General features: G+C 45.3%; 2 protein-coding genes across 2 annotated transcripts in view; one reads left to right on the top strand and one right to left on the bottom strand.

The window, feature by feature from the left end:
- DNAAF8 (dynein axonemal assembly factor 8) overlaps positions 1 to 26,200 on the top strand; it is a 101,273-nt gene that overhangs the window by 62,592 nt on the left and 12,481 nt on the right. Inside the window, 11 exon segments of the mRNA XM_069870285.1 lie at positions 1,707 to 1,851; positions 4,687 to 4,749; positions 4,752 to 4,817; positions 6,360 to 6,554; positions 7,808 to 8,134; positions 10,503 to 10,565; positions 13,281 to 13,334; positions 14,501 to 14,670; positions 20,935 to 21,130; positions 24,252 to 24,346; positions 25,808 to 25,928. Coding sequence (XP_069726386.1) covers positions 1,707 to 1,851; positions 4,687 to 4,749; positions 4,752 to 4,817; positions 6,360 to 6,554; positions 7,808 to 8,134; positions 10,503 to 10,565; positions 13,281 to 13,334; positions 14,501 to 14,670; positions 20,935 to 21,130; positions 24,252 to 24,346; positions 25,808 to 25,928 — 1,495 coding nt within the window.
- The window catches only part of SBK1 (SH3 domain binding kinase 1), a 49,014-nt gene continuing 40,029 nt past the window's right edge, over positions 17,216 to 26,200 (bottom strand). Inside the window, exon 5 of the transcript XR_011338574.1 lies at positions 17,216 to 17,226. The gene's annotated coding sequence lies outside the window, so the exon portion shown is untranslated. The remainder of the gene's footprint in view (positions 17,227 to 26,200) is intronic.

The raw sequence follows: 26,200 nt of genomic DNA, 5'->3' as shown, positions 1-26,200 counted from the left end.
CCCAAAATAAAAATTTCTTTTCTCTGAAGCTGTGTCTAATGTGATGACAGATTTGAGTTAGTGCAGCTGGCATTTTGATAAGTCAACCCAAGGAAACAGCAATAATCATAAATGCAAGATTTCACTCAAACTTAACATATGCAAGAAGCCTGGTTCTACACTTCTTACACCATAAATCACCTGGGAATCATGACACATTTTCTCCCAAAGAAGAGTGGACCCTTTACTTTAAATTACCACACTAGAGCTGTTTGCAGTATCAGTCAGGAAATGCAAATTAAACTCTGTATAAAGCCATTCTTTTCTGCTTGTCCCATGATCAAGCCTGAGAAATAACACTCCCTGCCTGTAAACTTAACTCATTTATGGAATGCTACAGCCCAAAAGAGCTGAATATTTGCAGCATGCTCCTAAACGGCCATTGATGACATTAATCACCCTTGCACCCTTAGCAAGTTTGCAGATGACACTAAGCTGGGTGGAAGTGTGGATCTGCTGGAGGGTAGAGAAGCTCTGCAAAGGGATCTGGACAGGCTGGACCGCTGGGCAGAGTCCAATGGCATGAGCTTGAACAAGGCCAAATGCCGGGTCCTGCACTTGGGGCACAACAACCCTATGCAGTGCTACAGACTAGGAGAAGTCTGGCTGGAAAGCTGCCTGGAGGAGAGGGACCTGGGTGTGTTGGTTGACAACCGACTGAATATGAGCCAGCAGTGTGCCCAGGTGGCCAAGAAGGCCAATGGCATCTTGGCTTGTATCAGAAACGGTGTGATCAGCAGGTCCAGGGAGGTTATCCTCCCTCTGAACTCGGCACTGGTGAGACCGCTCCTCGAATCCTGTGTTCAGTTCTGGGCCCCTCACCACAAGAAGGATGTTGAGGCTCTGGAGCGAGTCCAGAGAAGAACAACAAAGCTGGTGAGGGGGCTGGAGAGCAGGTCTTATGAGGAGCGGCTGAGAGAGCTGGGGTTGTTTAGCCTGGAGAAGAGGAGGCTGAGGGGAGACCTCATTGCTCTCTACAACTACCTGAAAGGAGGTTGTGGAGAGGAGGGTGCTGGCCTCTTCTCCCAAGTGACAGGGGACAGAACAAGAGGGAATGGCCTCAAGCTCCGCCAGGGGAGGTTTAGGCTGGATGTTAGAAAAAATTTTTCACAGAAAGGGTCATTGGGCACTGGAACAGGCTGCCCAGGGAGGTGGTTGAATCCCCTTCCCTGGAGGTGTTTAAGGCACGGGAGGACGAGGTGCTGAGGGATATGGTTTAGTGTTTTATAGGAACGGTTGGACTCAATGATCCGGTGGGTCTCTTCCAAGCTGGCTACTCTGTGTGTGATTCTGTGTGTAATAGCAGCAGCTATTGCTTCAACTTGCTGTTTGAAGCTACACGTTTCTGAAAAATCATCCCTTCTTTTGGGACTCAAGATCATTTCTGAGTGGTGTAGGATGGTACCATGCATCAGCTGCGTTGTAACTGTTGTGGTTTTAGTCCAGCCCAGTTGCAGGGCAGAACACTTCTGTGTTAAGACTCTTCCTTGAAGTTTGAGTTAAGTTTCTTTGCCTCCTGAATAGACTGCACGTGAGCACCCAGATACTGGAAGTTACTGTGGCTCAGTTGGCGTATCGTGTTGTGCCATCATAATTTAACTATTTTCTTGAGCCCTATAGTGGTTACATATGGATTTAGTAGTCTAATCTAGCTCTCATTATTTCAGATTGTTGTATGTTGCCCTAGCAAGATTTCAAGTTCACCTGACAGTTCTGCAAGAGGAGAGCTCTCTGCTGAGCCATGCCTGCACTGTCTCACTTTGTTACTGAGGAAGGAGAACGCTAGTCATCATGTTCCTGCACTGATAAAAGGTAATGCTTTCACTGCTCAACAGCCTTGGAAAAGAAGGTTTGCATTTCACTGTGTGTGAGCTAAGAATTAACAGTCTAACCATGACTTGCATTGCAGGGAATAGATATTGAGAATATTGAGCTTGTATCTCCAGAACAATGTGTAAATCACTCCTTGCTGTATCCAACTGAGCAGATTGAACCTTGTCAGTTGTTTGATCTTTAGCACTGGAGGCCTCTTGAACTAGGAATCAGAGTAACTCAAGTCGGGAGAGACCTCAGAAGGTCTGTCCTGCAACATTGTGTTCAATACAACATCAACAAGGAATTCGGATCAGGATGCTGAGGGCTTTTTTCAGTCAGGTCTTGAAAATCCATGAGGACAGGGATTTCTCTGCTTCTCTGGGCCTTTGTTCCAGTGCTTAACCATCCATATGGGGAACTGTTTTTCTCGTTTCTGTCAAGTTGGAACTTACTTTGTTTGAAGTTTTGAGCTTTGTCTCTCTGCTTCCCACTGTATGCATCTATAACAGGCTGGGCTTCATCATCTCAATAACCTCCTCTTAGAAGCTTGTATTGCAGAGGCAGGGTAGCAGAAATACATAGGCACCACTGAGACTGAGGGGTAGCATCTGATCTACCAACCTCCATCCCGAGTTCTGCATGCCTGTGACTGCCAAGCAGCTGAACTCATGTTATACGCAGGGACTGTCAAAAGCCAGACAAGTTGCTTCCCCAAATCTTCTTACTGGAGTCAGACTCTTTTCTGAGGCTCTGGTTCAGGAAAAGCGTTATTTGATTTTCTTGAAGATGAGGTGACACTGGTCTCGAGTGAGGAAGATCACAGGCAACAGCAGGGAACAAAGAACCTGCCCTGCCTGCTTCTTTCTACATTGTGGCAGTGGCCGTGTTACCTGCAGCAGGAGAGTCTACTCCTGCATCTGCTTTTTTGGAACCTCCCCTTCTGACACTACCACTGAGATGAGGATCACTGTTGCTGACCCTTCCATTAACACCACCACAAATGGCTCATGATGGAGATGCTTATCTGCTGCCCGATTGCTTCCTTTAGTCTGTCCACAATAGAAAAGAACATTTAGAAGTTTTTTGGAGGGAGAAATAAGGCAATTCAAAAAGTCATGTGCTTTTTCTCCTGAGACTCTCACAGAATGTTCTGAAAATACATGCACACACAGTGGATTAATCATGGCAGGCTAATTACAGCACTGTGTCACCTGCTGCCTGCAGACCCAGCAATAGTCGCCCATTAAAGGAATATGGTTTCTGTTGCTTCTCTCAGAGAGCTACAGCTGATGTTTACCGTGTTTGTGTTTTGCACAGGGAAGTTTCCATTAGAAATAAATAGATGGGTGCTGGAACAAAGGGTACTCTGGAAAGGTAAAATGTTTTCCCCCACTGGAGAGATCTCTGGATTTTTTTTGCTTTGTTTGTAGACAGATTTTGCAAATGCCTCTTTCCATGTGTTTTGGGGTTGCTTCCAAACTGATCCAGAGAGATACATTATTCCATATTCCAGAGTTGGAGAGGGGAAGCTGCTGTTCTTGCCACCTAAGCTTTGATGTGGCCTCCTGGAAGTGTAGAGTAGCACTAGACCTTGAGTAGGGTAAATAACCACACTAAGAAGTTTAGCATTTGTAATCAGTACCCCTGAAAACCAGTTACCCCTTCAAGGTCTTGAACATTGTTCAGTTTTCAAAGCAAGGAAGAATCCAGCAGTTGTTCCTGAAATAGAGCAGGTAGATAGGTGTCTTAGGGTGACGGATCTTTGAGCTTCAAAACACCACACGTTTTTGCCCAAGCTTTACTTTTTGCTATGCATCAAATTTGAATAAAGAGCAGGTAATGCTGCTGTGGCAGCATTGGCACAGATTTTGGTTACTCAGGCCACCTGAACTTTGAAAAGCCAAGAAGTGATTGTGAGTGGCACAAGCTCAAATCCTTTGTCAGTACTGCATTTGGCATCTCAGGTTTGCCATCAGCCTCTAGCGCTAATAATCCATTTCTCATGCTGCACTACAGTAACTTTTTGACAGGCTTGTATGGTAGAAAGCATTCAAATGAAGCAGCTTTAAAAATAACAAGCCTTTAAAACTGGTCTGAAATAATATTATAGATGGCTGAACTAATTGTTGTGGCAGTGTCCTGTGTGCCATTGCCTTTGATGCACTGACTGTGCATAGCCCAGCCTTTGGGAAGAATGGGAACGGAAAGATTACTGGTTTCAAGCATTTAGTGTCTGTAGAAGTGGCGTGGAATTGGATAATTTCCAGGCTGGGATTTACCTGAGCAGAACAAGGCACTTAAGCTCTTTAATCCCAGCAATGCCTCTGTGGCCTCATGGTGCTGCGTGGGATGCAGGACACCAATCTTCGCACCTTGAGGTGTACAACACCATGAGGGCCTGCACTCAAGTACTGGGCTCAAGGTTTGTGACTTTTCCTCCTTGTGGACACAGAGTTTCTTAAGATGCTTACTGTAATTGAGAAGCTGGGTAGCATTGTTTTTGCATTTGTTTCATGTTTCAGTTCACAGCAGGAGTTAGAAGGGAATAAAAACAGCTGGGGTGCTGGTCACAGAGCAGAGGTGCCTCCAGAGAAAGCTGTAGTCAAGCCTCAATTCTTAGCTTTCCCCAGTGTAAGTGAATGTGATCTGGGGGACAAGGGATGATTCAGTTGCATTTCATGTCTCTTAGGTGAGCTCAGCATGACCCACGTTAATGTCACCGTAATGGAACTGTGGTCAAATGAATCAAAGCACTTGATAAGAAGAGTATTTTCATGGCAGGCTGCATCACAGTGCTCTGCATTCCTCATGTTTCTTTCATCCTTTGTGCAGGGCTGATGAACGAACTGGCAGAGCGAGTCCTCCTGGACAGTGGGCAGAGCAGTCTCCCTGTGTCACAGGGCTGGACCCCTCTGAGTGTTTTCATGTGGCTTCTTACACCAAGACCTTGCTGCAGACACTGGGTAGGTCAAAGCCATCAGAAATGCATTGTTGTGGCTTTTATAAGGTCTGGCGACCTCATTAGGGAACTTTCCCTGAATAAGAACATGAGGAATATGCTACTTGTCTGTAATAACTCATGTTCTGCTGTCCATCAGTCATAGTAACTCTCGCTGACTGTCTGCTGTTGCGGGGTGATGAATGGCAGCACCAAGAGGGGAGTAAAACGGAAATATCTTCTTTAAAGTAAATTAAAATATATGTGGAAAAATAAATTATTTAAATGTGACATCACAACAACCAATTAAGGCTTAAACTCACCATAATTAAAAGATTAATATCCGATCAATGCATATTTATTGCCATAGTTTCAAGAGAAGTCAAGATATTAAAATGATATCAGTTGGCAGTTAAGCATGTAAAAGCAGAATATGCTGAAGTGATAAATGTTGGCAGCTGTAGTTCTTCTGTAGGTGCAGAGAAGGCACTTTTTCATTTCACTTTACTCAGATGTTCTTAATTTCAGTTTATACAGCTGAATTCACTTCAGTAGCTCAGTTGTTCAAAGCTGGGACATTTATAAGGCTTGAAAATCAAGTAAATGTATTTTCTGTTATAAATCTCTGACACAGATGGGTAGGAGAGTCTTAAACCTCCTAGTTCGGTATATTTGGAGGTCATGGCTGTCAGACATCTGTTCACTAACTACCATTAGTGTTTTCTTCTGTATTCAGCAGGTTAATGTAGTCACACTCCTTAAATAATTATTAACTTAACTAATTATTTCAGTTCACCATTTACAGAGAATCATAGGAGAATTCTATAAAAACGGTGAATGGCGTGCATTTGATCATGATTTTTCCTCATGATTATAGAATGGTTTGGGTTGGAAGGGACCTTAAAGCCCATACAGTTCCAACCTCCCTGCCATGGGCAGCGACACCTCCCACTGGCATTATGAAATGTTAAGATATAGGAATAACTAAGTAAATGAATGTTAACCTGTCCAATTGCTTAGATAACCCTGTAGTGAAACAGTATGGAATCAAGCACAGATCTCTGATGGGCTGGGGATTCTGCTGGTTGTGCTGTTCCTAGCAGGACTGTGAATACATGCATGGTGCTACAACAGTCCCCAATCAGCCCTCAATTCTGTGCCGTGTAACCTCCTAGAAAGCAAAATGAAGCATCAATTTAACATGAAGTCAGTCATTAGTTGTCAACCAGAAATTGTTGCCTTAAATCGCTTTAGTATAGATCTGCCAGCTCTGCTCAATGGTGTGAAAAAGGATGTGGAAATTACAACTGAATCTATTTGCTTTATGTGGCAAAAAGTAATTCCCATTAAGGAGTGTGACTAATTAGTGAGGGTTTGCTGTGATGCTGCTCCTCGTGCACGATTTTCTTTCTGGCCATGCTGAGCTGCAGCATGAGGAGCAGTTATCCCAGCAACGCACTGGCCTGTGTCTGCTCCATTGGGAATTAGACAATTCCTTTGCACTAAAACACACATGGGATTTGTTTTCATGGGTAACTGATTTTGTTTTCATGATCTGCCTGGGGAGGAGGAAACCTCAGTGCCATGCCAGACCCCTGTAACATTCCTCTGGATCTCTTCTGCAATCGAATATATGCATCTGGTCCTGGAACGGAGCAAGTTGTCATGCTGACAGTGGTTGGAAGGGATGCTATGAAGAGCACTGGAGAGCTTCTTCACCAGATTCTTCTTCCTGGGTGCAGCAATCAGTCTTGGAGTGCAGGTGATCTCAGCTCTTGGGAACTGTAGAAGTTGGCCAGGAAACTTTATCCTATACAGCTATTTTTATCAGAGCAAGAATCATGAAAAGGATTTTCATCCTTTTTGACAACAGGAGGACAGGTTTGCTTACCTGCCTAGAGAGCTGAGGGGTTCTGGACAGTCAGTCATTGTTGAGGCCCCTTCTCATATTGCAAACAGCTCAGGTGAACTTAATTTTCTTCAGAGAGTAACAAATTAGTTAAAGATGCACTCAGGCTTACTAAGTCTCTTATGTAATCCAGGGCATTGTCTCTCTCCTTGTGTACTGGCAGATAAATCCCCTGTGTAACTGGGGCACAATGACAGCAATTCAGAAGCCACAAACTCTGTTCTGTCCACTAATGTCCTTTGTGATCAGAAGCAGGACACTTCACTGTTTCACGCTTTGTTTCCTCATGTGCACAGGAGGAATAATGATGCCATTCCCCACGCTAAACACTTACAAATGCATGAGGAGTGTTGTCAAGCACTGAGCACGATGGTGATTTTGTATAATTTCATGATAGAGATTGCTTCAAAATGTAGTAATACAGGGAGTGGATGAACAAAGGACAGAGATCTGGCAGCCTGTCTTACACTGTGGTGTGTCCTACTTTTGGAACAATGCGGTGGAGTAATTTCTGTGTCACGGTAGGTGAGAAGGAGACTCTAGCTGACAGAAACTTCCAGAAACGTGCAGTTATGGATTAAGCCCCTAAGTATCTTGCTATGTCAGACTATTTTACAAACACAACAACATTTAAACTACTTTAGTCAGCATTAAATTGTAGCCTATTACTATAATGAATATAGCTTAAAATAGAATGTTATGAGAGGTGGTAAAGGATCTATAATTATGGATTATACTGTGTGAAACAACAGCGTTAGCAATGTATTCTCAGTGTTTCCCTTTCAACTCTTCTCCATTAGCTGTGTTTTCTAATCAAATCTTGGCACTTATTTTCCATGGCTCCCTGTTGATTTTCTAGAGAGCCCATTTGTTTTTCACTGTAATGTCATTTCCTAGCACTTGTACCTTGTGGTTTTTCCCAGTATATTGCTATATCTGCATTACAGTCCATTTTGGATGCAACAGGGGACAAAATCAAAGCAACCTTGGAATTTGTAGTCTAGTGAAAAAAAAATACATGTGTATTTAGAACGCTTGTCTCCAAAAGAAAACCCAGCTTCTACATGCTGTCAACTGGTGCTAAACAGATTTCTCTTGACTTGCAGAAGGACCTGATTCAGGATTTGAGCTCCTAGGTCTCAAGTGGCTGCCCGGTCTCACTTGTTATCAAGCCAGAGAAATAATCCCTTTTGAGGTTGGAGATACTTCCTGGCAAAGAAGTCTTGATATACTGATGTCAAACCCAGTTCTTGTGTGCGCATTGCGGCAGATCAGTGCCTTCGAAGTTCTTGCAGATGTATTGAAGAGACTAGCTCAATGCAGGGAGAAGCTGGGCAAAAGTGGCAATCTTCTACAGACTGTAATGTCCTTGACCCCAGAGGTGACATTCAGACAAGCCATCCTCTTCTTCACAGAGACGGATTTTGTGACTAGTGAAACATGTTTGCTGTTTATAATGTCCTCGAGTGTAAGGTGTTTGGAAATGTATTGAACTTGGACAAAGGAATCCATTGCTACGGGTGTTTCTCAGGCACAGAAAAGTTTAATAATTTGGGGTTAAATTCTGTGCTTGGCTGAATAATGATGAGGGTTATGAAATCAGCAGAAGCCAGCTGAGGTCATCTGCAAGTTGACCACTTTAATGTGACTTTGCATGGCCTGGTGCCCTTTCTGAAGATCTCAAGGTGCTCCATAAATACTAAATGGATATTGCAGCATTTGGCAGGACCAGTACAGAATATCATGCATTTTGTCTCTGTATATAAGAGAAACTGGAAACAGAGGCCAAGATCTGTCCCACCTAAATGTGGGCACCTAGTTATGGTGCCTGATTTCTCGAGACTGGATGCCCCAGCCTTGCCTCTATACTCAGGGAGACAAAGGCACTGCCATTCTGCAAGAGCTGAAGACAGCAGATTTGACAGGCTGAGAAAGGTGTTGTTGTTCAGCCTGGAGAAGAGAAGGCTCAGAGGAGCTTCCAGTACTGAAAGGGCTCCAAGAGACCTGGGGAGGGGATTTTTACAAGGGCCTGGAGTGATTGGACGAGGAGGAATGGCTTTAAATTGGAAGGGGGAAAGATTTAGACTAAACATTAGGAAGAAATTCTTCTTGACGAAGGTGGGGAGGCCCTGGCCGAGGTTGCCCAGAGCAGTGGTGGCTGCCAGATCCCCAGAGGTGTTCCAGGCCAGGTTGGATGGGGCCTTGAGCCCCTGACGCAGTTGGAGGTGTCCCTTCCCATGGGAGGGGGTGGAACTGAATGGGCTTTGATGTCCCTTCCAACCCCAAACTTTCCATAATTCTTGTTAGTTTCTTTTTATCCTAGAACAGAAGGAAGACTTCATGAGGAAAGGAGACCTTTGTTGTCAACAGCTTCTCAGACTTCAGTGATAGATGCTAGCACTGATCTTTCAGCACAGTACACCCACTGCTTTCCTCCTGTAGCAGGAAATATATAGCCACACCTCTTTAGATCACCACACAGGCTATGGTGCTACTGATGTATGATACTTTGGAGCAGCAGTGTACAACCTCCCACTGTTTTTATCTAACATGAAATATATTGTGTATCACCTCCACTCTCGGGGAAGCCTGACTCTTCGTACCTAAAGAAAAATGGTTCTCAGCCTGACAGGTTCTGATTATTCAGACAGGGAAATAAATCAGGGTTGTGGTAAAACCATGTATCGACTGAGGAGGAGTAACGCAGTTCCATAAGTGTGTTCATGCTTTGTAATTTATAGCTCTTCCCCTATCTTTTTGTGGGGAAGAAAGGTCCTTTGTTGTCAATACAAACTTAGATGCTTGTCAAACACACAGTGCTTATGTAGTGCAGAGTAACAAATTGGCTTTACTGAATAGACAGAAGAAAATGTGATGATGTCAGGAAAAAGATATTCATTTTAGTCTCACAAAAACTTAGATCTGACAGTGAACTACATGAGTGTTTTATGTGAGATTGGAGAGCAAGAAGAGGAGACCTTAAAAGAAGGCATCCGACATCCCAAATTAGTGTATAGAACTATAAGAATTCATGCATTGCTGCCCTCCATTAAAGTTATCTTGAGACAAAAAGGCAGGATAAGAGGAAAGCAGAACTGTGAGAGTTTATTGAGGGAGGTTGTAATCACAGTCCCAGCCTTTCCCACCAAAGCCATTGTCAGGAACAAAGAAGCATAAACTTCAACATCCTACACTTTCTCTTCTACAAGGTCATTACATTTTGCCTTCCTATTTTCGTTGTTGTGTGAGGAATGGAAGGGTCTTTGAGCTATGGAACAGCTCTTCAATATTTTGCAGCTGGTGAAATGTCTACCATTTCCCCTGCTAAATAAAATCATAGTATAATTTGGATTGGAAGGGACCTTAAAGATCATCCAGTTCCAAACCCCCTGCCATGGGCAGGGACACCTCCCACTGGATCAGGCTGCCCAAGCCCCATCCAACCTGGCCTTGAACACCTCCAGGGATGGGGCAGCCACCACTTCCCTGGGCAACCTGTTCCAGTGCCTCACCACTCTCATGGTGAAGAAATTCCTCCTTATGTCTAGCCTAAACCTCCCCCTCTCCAGTTTATAGCCGTTGCCCCTTGTCCTATCACTACAAGCCTTTATGAACAGTCCCTTCCCAGCTTTCTTGTAGGCCCCTTTCAGGTACTGGAAGGTCACTATAAGATCTCCTCAGAGCCTTTTCTTCTCCAGGCTGAATAAGTCCAACTCTCTTGCCTTCATCACCCTCTGCCCCACCAAACAGTGAAGGTCCCCCCTCTGCGACTCCATAAAATACCTCTCCTTCCTTTGACAGATGCAGAGCACTGCTCTGCGATGAAATACGTGCTACCGCCCAGCGAGAGGTCCCAGCCTGGAGGTAAGACCACCAGTATGCACTAGCTGCCTCTTGGATAAAAACAGATCATAGAAAGCTATAACACTGTTCTCTGTCAGTCATCAAAATGGGCACAGTAAACCTTTGCTTAGACATCTTAATCCTGGGCAATGAGGAAGAAAAGGCTTCCTAATTGCCTAGGATTCCAAATGTGTCGACTTGGTGCTGGGGCAAGGGGCAGTATTGTGAGATCACCTTTCTTCTACAGAGTTACGTGCATGCCTGGGTGACCTGTCTAGGGCTGGTGTGGAACACAGGCTAGAGGAGTAATTAATGCCAGCTCTTTAGCAGCCCTTTTCAGCTGTAGATCTCAAAAAAGATAAATTTCATTCTGTTTTACACAGGGGTAATCAAAGCCTAGAGAGGTGAAATGTGTTGAGCGCTGTTTCCCAGCAAGTGAGTGACAGAGATCAGAGCACAATGCGTGCACTGTTCCTAAGTCTCAGGCAGAGGCTCTGTCATTTGCATTACAGGGAAATTCACAGATCCTAGAAGTTATTTCAAATAACCCAAATACCAAAGGAAAAAAGTTGGTTCTGTGAAGATGTGAGCTAAAAAGTTATAAGGCAAGGACCTCAGAGCTGATTCCACCTTCCATATGTGCTCTTGTTATTCCAGCATAATAAAAGGCAACATATGGAAAAAGGAAGAGGTGTTACTGGAAAAAAAAAAAAAAGAACACTTTGGCTAGATACCTTCCAGAGACATTGCTCTGGGAAACAGAAATACATGGATTTCAGACAGTAATAAATACAAAAGAATGGCAGTTTTGTTTCAATGAACAGATTTCAGTTTTCTATTACCTACCTTTCTTATCCCACTTACTAAACTTGCCAGTCACTGGAAAAGGAAGTTCTCTATCAATCTGATGCAAGCTTCTGCTCACTGCATCCCAGTTCTAGAGAACTACTCAACTCACATGTGCCTTTAGGGGCCTTGAATTTTTCTCAACTGTCCAGGTCGCGGCAGGTTTTACATTGGACTGAAGGAAATGTTCTCTACGTAGGCTTTTGTTGTAAGTTCATACTCACCAGCCTCCTTTGATAGTGCTCTGCCTTTACAAAGAACTACTGAATGGACTGCTCCTGGCTGCTTGGGCAGTGTCAGTGAGGTTTTATCAGCAGATCTGAGGAAAGGACTGAACTGACCTGGGCTCAGTAGGTGTACGGTCAGAATACACAGCCCTCTTGCTTCCAAGAGCACAAGAGAAGACATTAAACAAAACACTTGAGCTCCTGGTCCTTACACCAGAAACAAGGCAGTGTCTAACTCGACTGTGAAATATTGGGAGCACAAAGGTAGCACAAAGGTAGCAGAAAACCACTGTTAGCCACTCCCTGAAATACACAGACAGGCGCACACTCTCCTGGGTGGAAAACTGGTTGGATGGCCGGGCCCAGAGAGTGGTGGTAAATGGTGTGAAATCCAGCTGGAGGCCAGTGACAAGTGGGGTTCCCCAGGGCTCAGTGCTGGGTCCAGCCCTGTTCAATGTCTTCATCAATGACCTGGATGAAGGCATCGAATGCACCCTTAGCAAGTTTGCGGACGACACTAAGCTGGGTGGAAGTGTCGATCTGCTGGAGGGTCGGGAGGCTCTGCAAAGGGATCTGAACAGGCTGGACCGCTGGGCAGAGTCCAATGGCATGAGGTTTAACAAGGCCAAATGCCGGGTCCTTCACTTGGGGCACAACAACCCTATGCAGTGCTACAGACTGGGAGAAGTCTGTCTAGAAAGCTGCCTGGAGGAGAGGGACCTGGGGGTGTTGGTTGACAGCCGACTGAATATGAGCCAGCAGTGTGCCCAGGTGGCCAAGAAGGCCAATGGCATCTTGGCTTGTATCAGAAACGGTGTGACCAGCAGGTCCAGGGAGGTTATCCTCCCTCTGTACTCGGCACTGGTGAGACCGCTCCTCGAATACTGTGTTCAGTTCTGGGCCCCTCACCACAAGAAGGATGTTGAGGCTCTGGAGAGAGTCCAGAGAAGAGCAACAAAGCTGGTGAAAGGGCTGGAGAACAGGCCTTATGAGGAGCAGCTGAGAGAGCTGGGGTTGTTTAGCCTGGAGAAGAGGAGGCTGAGGGGTGACCTCATTGCTCTCTACAACTACCTGAAAGGACGTTGTAGAGAGGAGGGTGCTGGCCTCTTCTCCCAAGTGACAGGGGACAGGACAAGAGGGAATGGCCTCAAGCTCCGACAGGGGAGGTTTAGGCTAGACGTTAGGAAAAAATTCTTTACAGAAAGGGTCATTGGGCACTGGAACAGGCTGCCCAGGGAGGTGGTTGAGTCACCTTCCCTGGAGGTGTTTAAGGCACGGGTGGACGAGGTGCTGAGGGATATGGTTTAGTGTTTGGTAGGAACGGTTGGACTCGGTGATCCGGTGGGTCTCTTCCAACCTGGTTATTCTGTGATTCTGTGATTCTGTGAAAAGGGAACCAGACTCAGTAAGCTTTAGTGCTTGCAGTCCTTCCAGTGCGTGCTATAGTGTTTACTGGAGAAGTGGAATGTGCAGTGTCTCCCAGAGTGTCCCAGTGCATGCAAATGTGTGAAATCAAGCCATACATGCCCAGTACAATACTTAAAATAACAGCGTGTCACAGCAAAGCTGGCTGCACTAGGTAGAGAAGATGTCAACGTTCTCATGTTGTTGTCCAAGAGCACGCATCCCACTTACTCAAAACTTATCTGCTTTTCTTGCTTAGGGGCAGAGGGATGGAGCTGCCATGCAGAGTCACTGCTTACCTACCTGCAAACACGTAAGAGGAGAGCACATGGAAAAATGAAGTGTGAGAAGGACTTTGTGGAACCAAGTCCTCTAGATGTACCAGCCAGAAACAAGCAAAACGTTTACATCAGCTTTTTCCTTAGGCTGGGTTACAAGCAGTGGCAGGCCAGGAAATCTGATACTTGCTTCTCTTGAGTTTACTCTTAGTTTAAGCTGCACGTGTATCTGAAGTATTGTTTGTAAATAGTATCTAAAATAAGGAGTATTTTTCAGTTACACTGTGAAATCAAAGCCTTTGTCATCATTTTCTAGAAACAACTCATTGGCCATGAGGAAGGGATCTAAAAATATCACAAAGCAGAAAAACAAAGAGCAGGTGACCTGGGCAAAACTGGAAAGGCCACTGAACAGCCAGAACTGATGATAGAGTTCAGGCATGTTTGAGGGCTGCCAAACTGGTGCCTGTGGTGATTCACAAGTGATTGAAGCTGTTCCGTTGATAGACAGCGGTATTTTCTCTAATGGTTGTCACATAATCACCAAGGAGAGCAAACGAGCTCTTGTTGGGAAGGTGTTCCACCCATTCTTGGCACTCTTCTTTGACCAGGCCAAGGATGGTAAAGTACCGTTAGGCACTTCAGGAGGGATTTGTCTGGAATACATAAATATGCGGCATGTAGTGATTCATGGCCCACAAGAATGAGAATGTCTTCCCAGAAATGTTGCAGATGGCGAGTAAAGCACCTTGAGGACAATGAACTCTTATGTAACAGTGTACAGTCAAGTTGCCATTCTGCATGTGAGCAGCTGAGTGGATCCAAGCAGATTGCTTCTGCTCTTGCAGGCTGTTGCTATGGCATTTAAACCTTTCTTTTCGAGACTGATGGGAGGAAAGTAGCAGAACTTTAACAGGAGAAAGCTACCTGCACAATAAGAGTCCTTTCCAACACAAACCATTCTAAGATTCTGTGATATTTTTTAATTAAAAATCAAACAATTTGAGACGAAAGCCCCCTAAATCCTATATTCACAGGGGGGGTTGTTGACTTTTGTTCACAGTTTTACGAAATCCATGCCAGCCGTTAGATAACCCAGATAACTACAGATGTCTGTACAAGCTGATAAGGCAATGGTGCTGTCTGTTGTGCTTCCGGTTCTAGGAGTGGCTTTGGGTTTCACTCATGTGCCTTGTTACAGGCACCCAGATTCTCTGCACTGTGCTGCTGATCAAACCTGGTGCCTGGAGCCGTAGTCTCGCGAGGATCCTCCAAAAACTAGACCTAGAACAATTCTGTGTGGTTGGGATGAAACATTTAAACCTGGAGCCAGACATTGCTGTAGGACTCCTCTCTTCTGAAGTGAAACAGGTTTGTTAAAAAACAGCAGATCCATGGCTGTGCTAAGGTTTAGCATGGGGAAATGTGTCAGTGAATAATCCATTCCTGAAAAAAACCAGAATTCCCATCCAGGATTTCAAAGCAGTTGATAGAAGTGAGCTGTATGGAATAATCAGATATGCACTGGTATTGGACACAAAGAGAGCTGGCATGATGGCAGTTTCTTTTATTGCACACCACAAAAAAGCAGACCTGCTTTCTCTAAAACAGAAGTTTATGGGCTACAGGCGATAGAGGCCTCCCATGAACATTTGTAGTTGTGAATTTATGATGCTCACTCTCTAACTGCAAACCAGCTGTCCTCTCTCTCTTCCCCAAGGTCATTCCAGGTAGGACACATCTAAGGAACACACCACACCCTCCGCACATGTGCCTGGGTTTCCTTCCATGTGCTTAAATCTGGAAGCTGGGAAGTGGTAATTTCCCTGGCAGAGAATAGATGCCTCTGGAGCCCTGTCGCTTGAGATTGCACATCCCGCTGAATCTCTGCTCCAGGAGCACTTGTGCAAGAGCCTGTAAAAATGACCTGCAAAGATGATCTTAAAGGTCTCTTCCAACCAAAACCACTCTGCAATTCTAAGAGAGGAAATGGAGTTGCTGTCTATTTCTGTTGTCTAATAGGCAATAAAGAGGCTTTTAAAATCTTGGAGTGTTATGGGGATTGTTAGCTAAAAGGAGATTTATGTACCTGCTTTTTTATAGCATTAGAAATACTTTTTTCCTCAACCTGAAATACCCTGAGATGAGAGTAAAGATCTTGTGAAAGCCAGGAAATGGAAAGCTGAGCTGAGATTGGTTTTTCCCTTGAAAACAAGGTCCTTGTTGTTTGATTGCTTTAATGAAGACCAATTAACTTCTACAGAAAACAAGCCTTTATAATTGGGTGAAGTAGGGAGAGTTTATAGCACTACCTTGTAGAAATTCTTGATAGAGTCTTCCAGAAGAAGACGGAAACATGCCAGGACAGTGCTCTAACACAGCCACCAGTCAGGAACAATTAAAACTCTCTGTGTGATGGAGCAAAAGCTTTTGATTTTTAAATAGTTACAGGGTGCTGGTAAGAGAAATACAGCAGCTGTTAGAGCTGATGGGGTAGTGCTTTCCAATACAGCTTTCAACCATCCAGCTAAGTACAAAAATGCTTAGTTGATCATCTGCAACAGAAAACACTTTAAAAACCCCAATTGTCTGTGTGGGGAAGTGATGTAGATACATGCAGGGTAAATCTGTAGAGAGGCTGCTTCAGGACAGTTTTCCCTGATTTATTTTGGAGCTCTCGAACTCACTGAGCAGCTGTTGAGCATTGATTTACTTTCCTTGAAGAGCTGGTGACTAATGAGTATAAAATTACACACTATTGGATTTTTGGTTGGGGGGGGTGAGGAGAGAGAAATAAGCAGGTTTTAAAATGCAGAGCTAACAGCATGCCTTTGGCAAGGGAGAATGGCCAGTAGGAAACACTTTCTGCTGTACAGGAGCAACTTGGTTTGAGAGCACAGAAAGTCTCTCGCTCCTGAGGGCTGAGAAGGCTGAGCTCCCAAGATAAGCAGTCAGATTTTCAGAAGGCCTCAGCATGCTTCAGGGACCAGGTTATTTTGCAAAGCTGGATAGTGAGTGCTGCAACAGCAGCTGGCTGGGGCAGAACTATTTTTCATAGTAAAACTTCATGTAAGGCATTTGGAGTGATGTTCATCACTGACCTGTTTCTCAGTTAAGGGGAAAGTGGGCTATAGTGCTGTGCTTAAAATGAGGCTTTTGATATGGGGGCAAATTGATGAAATTTAGTGTCTTCTGTTGAAGATCATGGAGTTAGTGTGTCTGATCCTTTTAGAAATCCTGTCCAGGGCTTTTTATATCCTCCTCACCTGGAGCCTGATCCAAAATCCATCTCCAGAAATCCCTAGAAACCCCCATGTGCTCTGCTATGCCAGGTTTTTTTTGTGTATGTAGTACTTCAAACAGATCTGAGGTTTATTCACTGGTAGCAAGACCACCTAGTGTCTCCTTCCCCTTCAAATGCATTATTTACATCCACGATGACAAATGCCTTCAGCAACATGATTTCACACATACAATTGCTCTTTCAACTTAAATACTAACGTTCAGCTTCTAAGTAGCTTTTGGCCTTTGGCATACAATGAATAATGGATTGCTCTGCTGTTGGCTGAGGTTGTCTAATCACAGGAGCCACAGTAATGCTTTTTATCTGAAGTTTAATAATGATAATATAAAAAGGATCAGGTAAATAGAGCTGACATTGTTTTCTCAGCTCCTGGCATGACCCGAGTGTGTTCAGGCTTTGAGAGGTGGCTGCTCCCAGAAGGGAGTTCTGCAGGTGGAAGCTCTATCTCCCTTCTGCCCTTCTCCAGTCATAGAATCATGGAATGGTTTGGGTCAGAAGGGTTCTCCAAGCCCATCCAGTTCCAACCCCTTGCCATGGGCAGGGACACCTCCCACTGGCCCAGGCTGCTCCAACCCCATCCAGCCTGGCCTTGAACACCTGCAGGGATGGGGCAGCCACCACTACTCTGGGCAACCTGGGCCAGGGCCTCCCCACCCTCGCAGCAAAACATTTCTTTCTAAGATCTCATCTCCATCTCCCCTCTGTCAGCTGAAAACCCTTCCCCCTTGTCCTATCCCTGCACCCTCTGATCAAGAGCCCCTCCACAGCTTTCCTGGAGCCCTTTTCAGTACAGGAAGGTGTTCTAAGATCTCCCTGGAGCCTTCTCTTCTCCAGGGTGAACAACTCCAACTCTCTCAGCATGAGCATCTCTCAGGCTGCGAGGTGGCTGCTGCCAGAGGGAGTTCTGCCTATGGAGGCCGCATTTCCTTCCTGCACTTCTCCAGCAGATCCAGTCCTGCAGAGATTCGTGGGTTCAGATGCTAGCTGGAAAGCTTGATTTTAATGTGGAACCTGATCATTCTGCTGAGCATTATCTGAGATCATTGTCTGTGGTAGGAGGTCACTGTACTCTAACTGGACAGATTCCTTCCAGTCCTGTCTTGTGATTCCGGCAGTAGAGACAGAAGGAGAATTTTGCTGCTCTTCAATCCTGTTAGTCCTCCAGAGCCAGCACACAGCTGGAACTTCCTCTTCGTGATCATCAACAAAATTGCTCACTGAATTCGAGTCAGCTGCACATGTGCAATCTTGCTGCAGCTGCTCGGGTATCAGCAAGGACATGCTCTGAGACAGCGCAGAGGCAGGATGTAAATAAAAGCATCCTTTGGCTGGCAGAGTCTCGAGCAGATGTGAGGATCTATCAAAAGGAAAGAAGTCACCTTGACTCCCTGACACAGCAATTAGAAACAACATCATCTATAACCCAAAGTCTGCACATTTGCTGCAGAACAACTGGAAGACAGGAGAGGAGACAAAAGGGGGTTTGTTATGTAGATCTAAAAGCGCCATTTGGAAGCTTTGGAACAAAATTTCATTTATTATGGTCTGTTTAGCAGAAACTGTGTCTTTGAACGTTTTCTCTTGCAGATGTTTTTGTCATGGGTGAGTGTTGATGTTATATTCAGTCCTTTTGGAAGATAAGGCCCCTAGAAAAGTGGACTCATAGAGTAACAGAATGGTTTGGAAGGGACCTCAAAGCCCACCCAGTTCCACCCCCTGCCATGGGCAGGGACACCTCCCACTGGATCAGGGGCTCCAAGCCCCATCCAACCTGGCCTTGAACACCTCGAGGGATGGGGCAGCCACAACTTCTCTGGGCAACCTGGGCCAAGGCCTCCTCACCCTCACCATGAAGAATTTCTTTGTAATGTCTAATCTAAATCTTCCCCCTTCCAACTGAATGCCATTTAATAAAATAAAACTGGATTATATACGTATTTTTTTTAAACTCTAAAATTTTTGAGCATAGAGTTTATTTTGTATTATACAGAACACTCTGACCAGCCAATACTACTCTTCCTCCTCTAAGCAGCAATCTCTTACCACAGGGAAGATGGGGGAACTTCCCTGTGTGTTTTCCATGTCCATCATGGGATGTGACCGCTGTCCCAGGCTTTCCTTTGCCCTGTGTTTCCACAGGGTGGGAGGGCTGGCAAATACCACAACTTGTATCAAACCCCTCACATAAGCAACCGATTTCAGAACAGGGAGGGCTTTCTCAGGATCACTTTGCATTTTCAAATACAGAGGAGAATATCAGGAAGCTTCATGGGCTTCAATTTACAACCTACTTCTTAGGAATGCAGTTAAGGAGAAATGCGAGTGAGAGGAGATTTGGGTCAAAGTCAGTGAATGGTTTCATGCAATAGAATAGCAAAAGAGGCCTTGAAGTATTGTATCTCCATATTTTGTAAAGAAATGACGGGATTTCCTCTAGGGAATGTTTTATCTAGAGAATTACTGTGCTCTGGTGCTTTTGGAAGATTAGAGAATACAGAAATTAAAACCTTTAGGGGGCTGAATGATGTCATTCAGCGGAATCAAATGGCGTTCCCCTCCCTCATGTTTTCATTTCCTCAGAACTTGGAGTAAAATAAATAACCATAGCTTGGTCTGTCGGTGAGCTCAAGATGCTGCTGTTCATAAGCTGTAGAAAACTCTGTGCTGGCCTGGAGCTGCTCTGCGGCAGAGGTGTGACCACAAGCGGGGCACAGGGGGGCAGAGCTGGGGTGAAGGGGGCACATGAAGGCAGCTGCTGGGGACACCTTGACCTCACACTCAGTGGAAATGTCTGCCACAAGCCTGGTTTGCTGAGGTTTGGCTTAATGAAAACAGTCAGCAAGGCTGAGAGGGCTCTGCTGGCCCTTGGACACCTGCCCCAGACACGCTCACTGCCTTTGCCCGTACTCCTCGATCATTGTGTCTGTCTCCAGCCCACAAATCAGACTCGTCTCACTGGTGCAGTGGTTGAGGGTTATCATTACCGCTTATCTGTAGTTAAAATAAAGATCCCAGGGCATTGTGACCTGCACAGCTACAAGAGGAACTTCTGTGCTCAGGAGTGGTCTGACAACACTGGGAGAAGAGGCAAAGGCTGAGGAATCTGCCATGGAGCACAATGGCACCAGCAGCAAAGCCAGGAGGACAAGCTGTTTTCTTTTAGCCGCCATCCAGTGCTCTCTTCTGAGCCTCCTTGTTTTAAGCTTGCTGCTTTTGTCATCCTGACCCTACCTAGGGTGTGAAGTTCTACCCCATTCTGGGAGAAGCCAGGATGCAGCAGCGAGGTGGGTGTGGGGGCCTTCCTATGATGAATTCAAAAAGAAAAGGCCTGGTATTTGTAATCCATACTTTCATATTAGCAGAAGAATTAAATGTGGGTCCTCATCCCAGAGCATTTATGACCCTGTCGATATTGCTGCTGGCCACTCTATCCATATGTCATGCTGAAAGCTCTCTGCAAAGGGTGTTGCGTAAATCAAAGTTTCAGCAGTAGGAAACTAAACTGCAGAGCAGCGATTCAAGTTTGTCCTTCCCTCCTGAAAATGAATTCCCCCTCCAGTCCAGACATGCAGAACAAGTCCTGGAACAAGGTTTTGCTGTCTTCTAGAAACATGATTTGGTTTCCTTTCTTGCCAATAATTTAGGAAATTACTGCTGAAGTTGCTTGTGCAAATCTCCCTCTGGCTGATGTGTGACCATGGGGGCTAAACTAGGAGCTGCCGTGGCTTACGCTCAGTGCTTTGCTTTTTTTTGGGTGGGGATAGGGTGAGAATTAAACCTCCTGTTACCCAGTGGGTGTCATGACAAATACTGACCTGGTGGCCATGGTCTATGCCCTGGAAGCTCTGCTGCCGAGACTGCTAGCACTTACAAAAAGGAGAGGAAGCAAGGAGTAACGTCAGATTCAATAGATAGATAGATAGATAGATCGATCGATCGATCGGTCGATTGATCTTAAGGAGAAATGTTTTCTTGTGAGGGTGAGGAGGCCCTGGCCCGGATTGCCCAGAGTGCAGTGGTGGCTGCCCCATCCTTGGAGGTGTTCAAGGCCGGGTTGGATGGGGCTTGGAGCCCCTGATCCAATGGGAGGTGTTCCTGCCCATGGCAGGGGGTTGGGGCTGGATGGGCTATAAGGTCCTTTCCAACTCAAACCATGGTTGGACTCAATGATCTGGTAGGTCTCTTCCAACCTGGTTATTCTATGATTCTGTGATTCTATGGGCTGTTTGCTTCCAACAGGGATGGGTCTAGCCAAAGGAAAGCTGGGATGCAGCCAGCACTCACCAGCGCTGTTTGTTATAACTTGTGCCATCTCTGTTCTTTCTTTTCAGGATCCTGCTGTTTTAGAAGCTCATTGTACCTACCTTACCTCCAGCGCTGCTCTCGTGCTGTGCCTTCAGAGGCCAAATGCTGTGAAGAAGCTGATAGATTTATTGGGGCTGGAGGATCCTAAACGAGCCCAAGCACATGATCCGTTCCTCTGGAGGGCTCAGTATGGCACCAGCACAGTCCAAAATGGATTTTACGGTAGGCTTTTGTGAAAGAAAAGTCTGAAGGCTCAGATATGCTGATGGAAAAAGTACATATTGTGCTGTTTTCTCCTGCATTGCCAATATAGATCCAGCCTCAGGAGGCAGGAGAGCATGGTTCCCTGGAAGGCTTTCATTGTTTTCTTGGTGGCTGAGCAGAGCAGATCTCAAGCTCTGAAATATTCTCCCACAGGATACGTTAAAATAGGTTTCTTCCCAGAAGAGACCTAGATCTGCCTTCTGTCAGAACAGATTTCCTTTGATCTCTTTGCTGCTTGGTCATTTTGTAGTTCTAGTTTGACTGTTTTCTAATTATCCCCAAGAACCCATCTGTCTCCTATCTGCTCATGAATCCCTTCCTGATAACTTCATAACCCGTTGATCAACTGCAACCGGATTTCACAGAGAGATAAAAGACTCCAAAGACACTGAGTTCCTGTAACATCTCAAGCAATAACAACTGGGTAGAGAAAGGTGGTCAAAAATTGCTCTCACTGAGGAAAGCAGGTAAACTCAGCTGTTCTCCATTCAGAGAGGCACTTGCCAGCTGGCACAGAGTCACGCCAGCCAGCCAGCATCCTCAGTTTGCTGAACCAGTCACAGCTCGTCTGCCAGCTGGGAGGAAACTGGGGTGCTGCAGTGGGTGGGTGGGATGAGAGATAGCTGGGGGTGTGGGTGGAGGATAAGAAATGAGAACTATTGTTGGAGAGAGTGACCTTTGGAGAACCAAGGGTATTCCTGAGGGGGCCTGGGCCACAAGTAGGGAGTGGTGCAATTCAAAAATTCATGAGGAATTATGCATCATTAGTTCACTGCCCATGAACAGTGTTTTTCCTCAGCGTGGTACTGATCATGGTATGTGTAGTTAAGGCAATTTAAAAATTATACAAGCAATAGTTTCTATAAACACAGGTGAGCTGGCAGGCACTGTATGACTTCAGGTGCCAGAAGAATGTTCCTGTCAAGATCCAGCAGATTGTTTGGCTCTTTCTATTGTATTCTGTGTTGTCAAATCACTCCCTCTTTTTGTCTGTATCAAGAGGTCTTTTGAGACAAACTGGTAAGGAATGAAGTAGCCACCATATAAAGCTTGGGGAAGGGAATCAGTGCCTTGCTGTAGAATCTGTTTTTATCAGATTGGATCATAATCCTTAGGGCCAAGATTAAACTGAGAGAGATGTCTCACCATGGTTACTCACAGGATCTCATTCATGGCAGTGACTAAAGAGCAGGATCAGTAATTCTGACTCTAAAAATCTGATGCAGCTGCTCTGCCAAGGAGGTGTCTGTCCATAAGGAAAGGAGTGTTCATAACCCCTTGCATCTCCAAGAGCTTGTGCTCCAATAAGGGTGAAACCTTAAGCTAAGCAGGAGGAGCTTAATCATCACATGAGTAATTATCTGGGGGACCATGGAAGACCATCTTCCTTTCCTAGGAGGGAATACCAGGTTTTCTCTGTTCTGCTCCAGCTGAGGAAGGTTTCCTCAGCCATCTTGCTGAGGCAGAGCAAGCTCAAACTCTAGCTGTGTGTTTCTTCCTGAAGTGACTGGGGAAATTCAAGTAAGATGAAGACCAGGTTCCAGTGATTCAGTTGAACCAAATAATGCAGTTTTAATACTCTGAGGCTCAGCCACAAAGGCAAACCTGCACTCCGCTCATCCCTTCTGGGTCTTATGAAGTCGTTGTGTAGTGCTTTTTCTGGAACCCGAAGAGCTCTTGCGCATACATCTCATGCGGTCTCGTACCTCAGGCAAAGTGAGAATAAAATGTTGCTAGCTTTGGGAGTGTTTGTGTCCTCTGCAGTGGTATCAATGATTTAACCAAGGAAGATTTGACATAGAGATACAAAGATTACAGCACAGCTTATACGCTGGTGGCTTTTGTGAACTCTGATTGTGAACTCTGTTGACTCTGGCTGTACAATACCTAGAATTATGAAGCTTAAGCAGGGATGAGTGCTCTAGGAGCAGTAAGATATGATTCTTTGAATGGGGAGCCTGCAAAGGTAGTCATAATTCAGAGGATATATCCCAGGAGCAGGGACCTGTGCCAGTGCGTAGACAATCTATCTGAACTCCAGTTATATTGAGATAGCTTTCCCTTTTCTAATGTTTTCCACCTACCGATCTCCAAACATTCTGAGCAGTGCTTTATAACTCTACTGCTTTACAGAGAGATATTCAGATGCTCAGCCTGGGGGGACCTCTGCAGTCACTGAGTTCAGTTCATTCTCACACAGTCAACCCCATCAAGTATTCCCTTTCATAAGCATCCATCCCAGCTGGATGATTGCTAGAGAACTGCGCTGCTCTGATACCTAGAAATCTTATATTTTCAAACTTAAATATAGTCATATACAGTTTGTATCCATTTATTCTTGTGCCAATACCTGCACTTTAATTTTAAGTAGATCTTTTTTCTTCTCTGACCTTTTCCACTCTGATATGTGCACCAGAAAGCAGGTTCCTTCTCAGCTTTGTGTCGCGTTGGGTCAAGCAAGCCACGGTCTTTTAGTTGAACCTCCTCAGACGACTTTTCATTTCTTCTGTGATAGTCACATTCTTTCTCTGTACCTATTCCAGTCTCATTTTACCTTCTGCCACCACAGATGGACAGGAAAAGGCACTGCTATCAGCAGTATATCATACTAATTCTGATCTCTGTTGTAAATCAAAGCCCCAGCATATTTGAGACTTACACTATTGCCCCTACGCGCAGTTGTTTTACTACCTAGTAGCTCCTTCCTGTTCTGTAAGACCAGCCTGATGTGATCCAGAAGCAAAGGAACAATGATGCGGGATTGGAGCTGGTACTGAGGAGCTTCACAGGCTCCTTAACACCACTCCCTGGACTACACTATTAGAAAATAGAAAGAGTCTTGTTTACATAAAGAACCAGCTGAGCAATAACAGGACAGAATCAAAATACCAAGAAGGCAATTGAACTGTTCTAAATATAATGGTTTGAAATGTTTGCTATTACTGTACAGAACAGCTGGCCTTTAAAGCAATTACTTCAGTAAGTTGCACATCATCAATCTCTCAGAAAGATGAGTGTGAGTCTGGAGAATGTTTAATTCATGGCCTGCGAGAATCTTCTCATTGTATTTATCTCTCAGGCTCCAAATCCTATCAAATAGCTGTCTGGTATATGAAGCTGTTTTTCCCAGAAGGGCTGTGCTGCACCAAGTGTCAGACACTAGAGGAGGAAGAGGTAGGATTCTGTCCTTTCCTGTGAAGTATCCTGCTGCATCAGAGCAATGGCTTTGGCCCTGCTATCCCATGACTTCTCTCCTATTATGCTGTAGATAATGCTTTTTATGCTGTGTTTCACCAGCTGCCGAGTTTTCCTTCTCCTGTGGCTGTTCCTACCACAACATGTTGAGTCTTGACCCAGACAGTCTCAGTGGAGAAGCGCTTTTTCAGATGTATTTGTTCAGTAACCTGTTCTGTGAATTTAGGAGGACTTAGGGCTCCTGCTTTAGAAGCGAAGTTCCCAGACAGAGTCAACATTGCTATGGAAGCAGGTCACGGGGAGGAACAGCAACATCATCAATGATTGCTGAGACACATGTGGCCCAGAGGCTGCTTTTGACCAGCTTTTCTTATGTAGCCTTCAGGAATGGAGATGAAGTGGGATGGTGAAATGTCTCCAACAGAGCCTGTACACCTCCACATGCTCACAGCACATGTGACAAGGGTGTTGTCCCTTGTGCCCTGCCAGCAGAGGTACCAATCCACAGCAATGAAAGGGTAGAGCTGTCTCACCTGTCACATCTCACACTGTGAAGTGCAGGCAGTTTACAGAGCTGCTGGGTGCCTGCATCCTTCCCTGCGCACAGACAGGGCACAAAGACTCAGGCTCTTGCCTCTTGGCTTGCAGTGTAGGCAGTGCTGAGAAGCCTACCAGTACTGGTGGGGTCCTTCTGCTCATCTGGCCCTTCACGCTGTGTAGCTGCTGGTCTCTGACTCAGACCGCTGTCATTTGCTGGTGTCTAAAATGAGACCATAAATCTTTCCTGTTCAACCAGTTCTGTCTGTTATTTCTACTCTGGTCAATTTCTCAAAACCAGAGTCTGAAATGTTTGTCTTATGCCTGATGGAGGGATGGAGAATTTTGAGCCTTGGTATGGCCACATCGCACAGAGGTGACCCAGCTGAGTTCGTGCAAAGGAATTATCTCTGCAACTGGAAGCAGCTGGCCACATCTGTAATACACTTCACAAATGTGGATGACTTCCCTCTGCAACTCCATCCAGAGTATCCTGACTGTGCTGTGCTGGGATGCATGGATGGGCCAGTCCATTCAGAGACAGAAGGCAGCCAAGACACAGCAGTGTGGTGCTGGGTGAAGCTGCCAGACACTCAGAGTCCTGGAGTTTCTGGCTTTAAAAAGCTGGGAGCAGTGACCTTAGAAAGGTGTCTGGATGTAGTTTCTTTAAAGGACGACAAGCTCTGGTACTGAATCAAGTCTCAATAAAAATAGAACACATGCAAAATGTTCTTTGTATCTCTAGACAAGCAGATGTTTCCTAGGCTGGCAATTACAGAAGTACACAACACCAACAAAGGATTCACAGCTTGCCTGATTCAATACTTCACGAGTGTTATCCTGCCTAATTAGGTGATGGTGTTCACATGACTTGCCTCTCTTTCCCTTCCTTCTCTCCTGCAGATCTCTAACCTGAAACGTGACCCCATCATCGGTTTGGAAATCAACAGGTGGCGCAAGATCATAAAACGTGAAGCAGGAGGACAGCTCAATTTACTGGGCTCTAAGCAACCATGCGGGCTGGGTAAGGCAATATGTAACTCTTGGTATAGATGGGGACTGTTATTGATTAATTGGACAGCCAGACAAACCATCTGGTGACAAGAAGATTTGGTATTGATGTCCTTTCAGAAGGGAGACAACTCTGAGCTGCAGACAGCTCCAGTGGAGTCCAGCCATTTAACCACTTACCTGCCAAGCCTTTCCACTGCCCGTACTTTCATGGGTTTAAATACAGGGCTGTTCAGCAGTGCTGACGCTGTCACCAGCAGAAGAACAAGCACCATCAACACATTG

Source organism: Phaenicophaeus curvirostris, chromosome 16 (assembly GCF_032191515.1).
Source record: "Phaenicophaeus curvirostris isolate KB17595 chromosome 16, BPBGC_Pcur_1.0, whole genome shotgun sequence".
Taxonomy (NCBI): Eukaryota; Metazoa; Chordata; class Aves; order Cuculiformes; family Cuculidae; genus Phaenicophaeus; species Phaenicophaeus curvirostris.
This window is presented reverse-complemented; position numbering and strand designations above follow the sequence as displayed.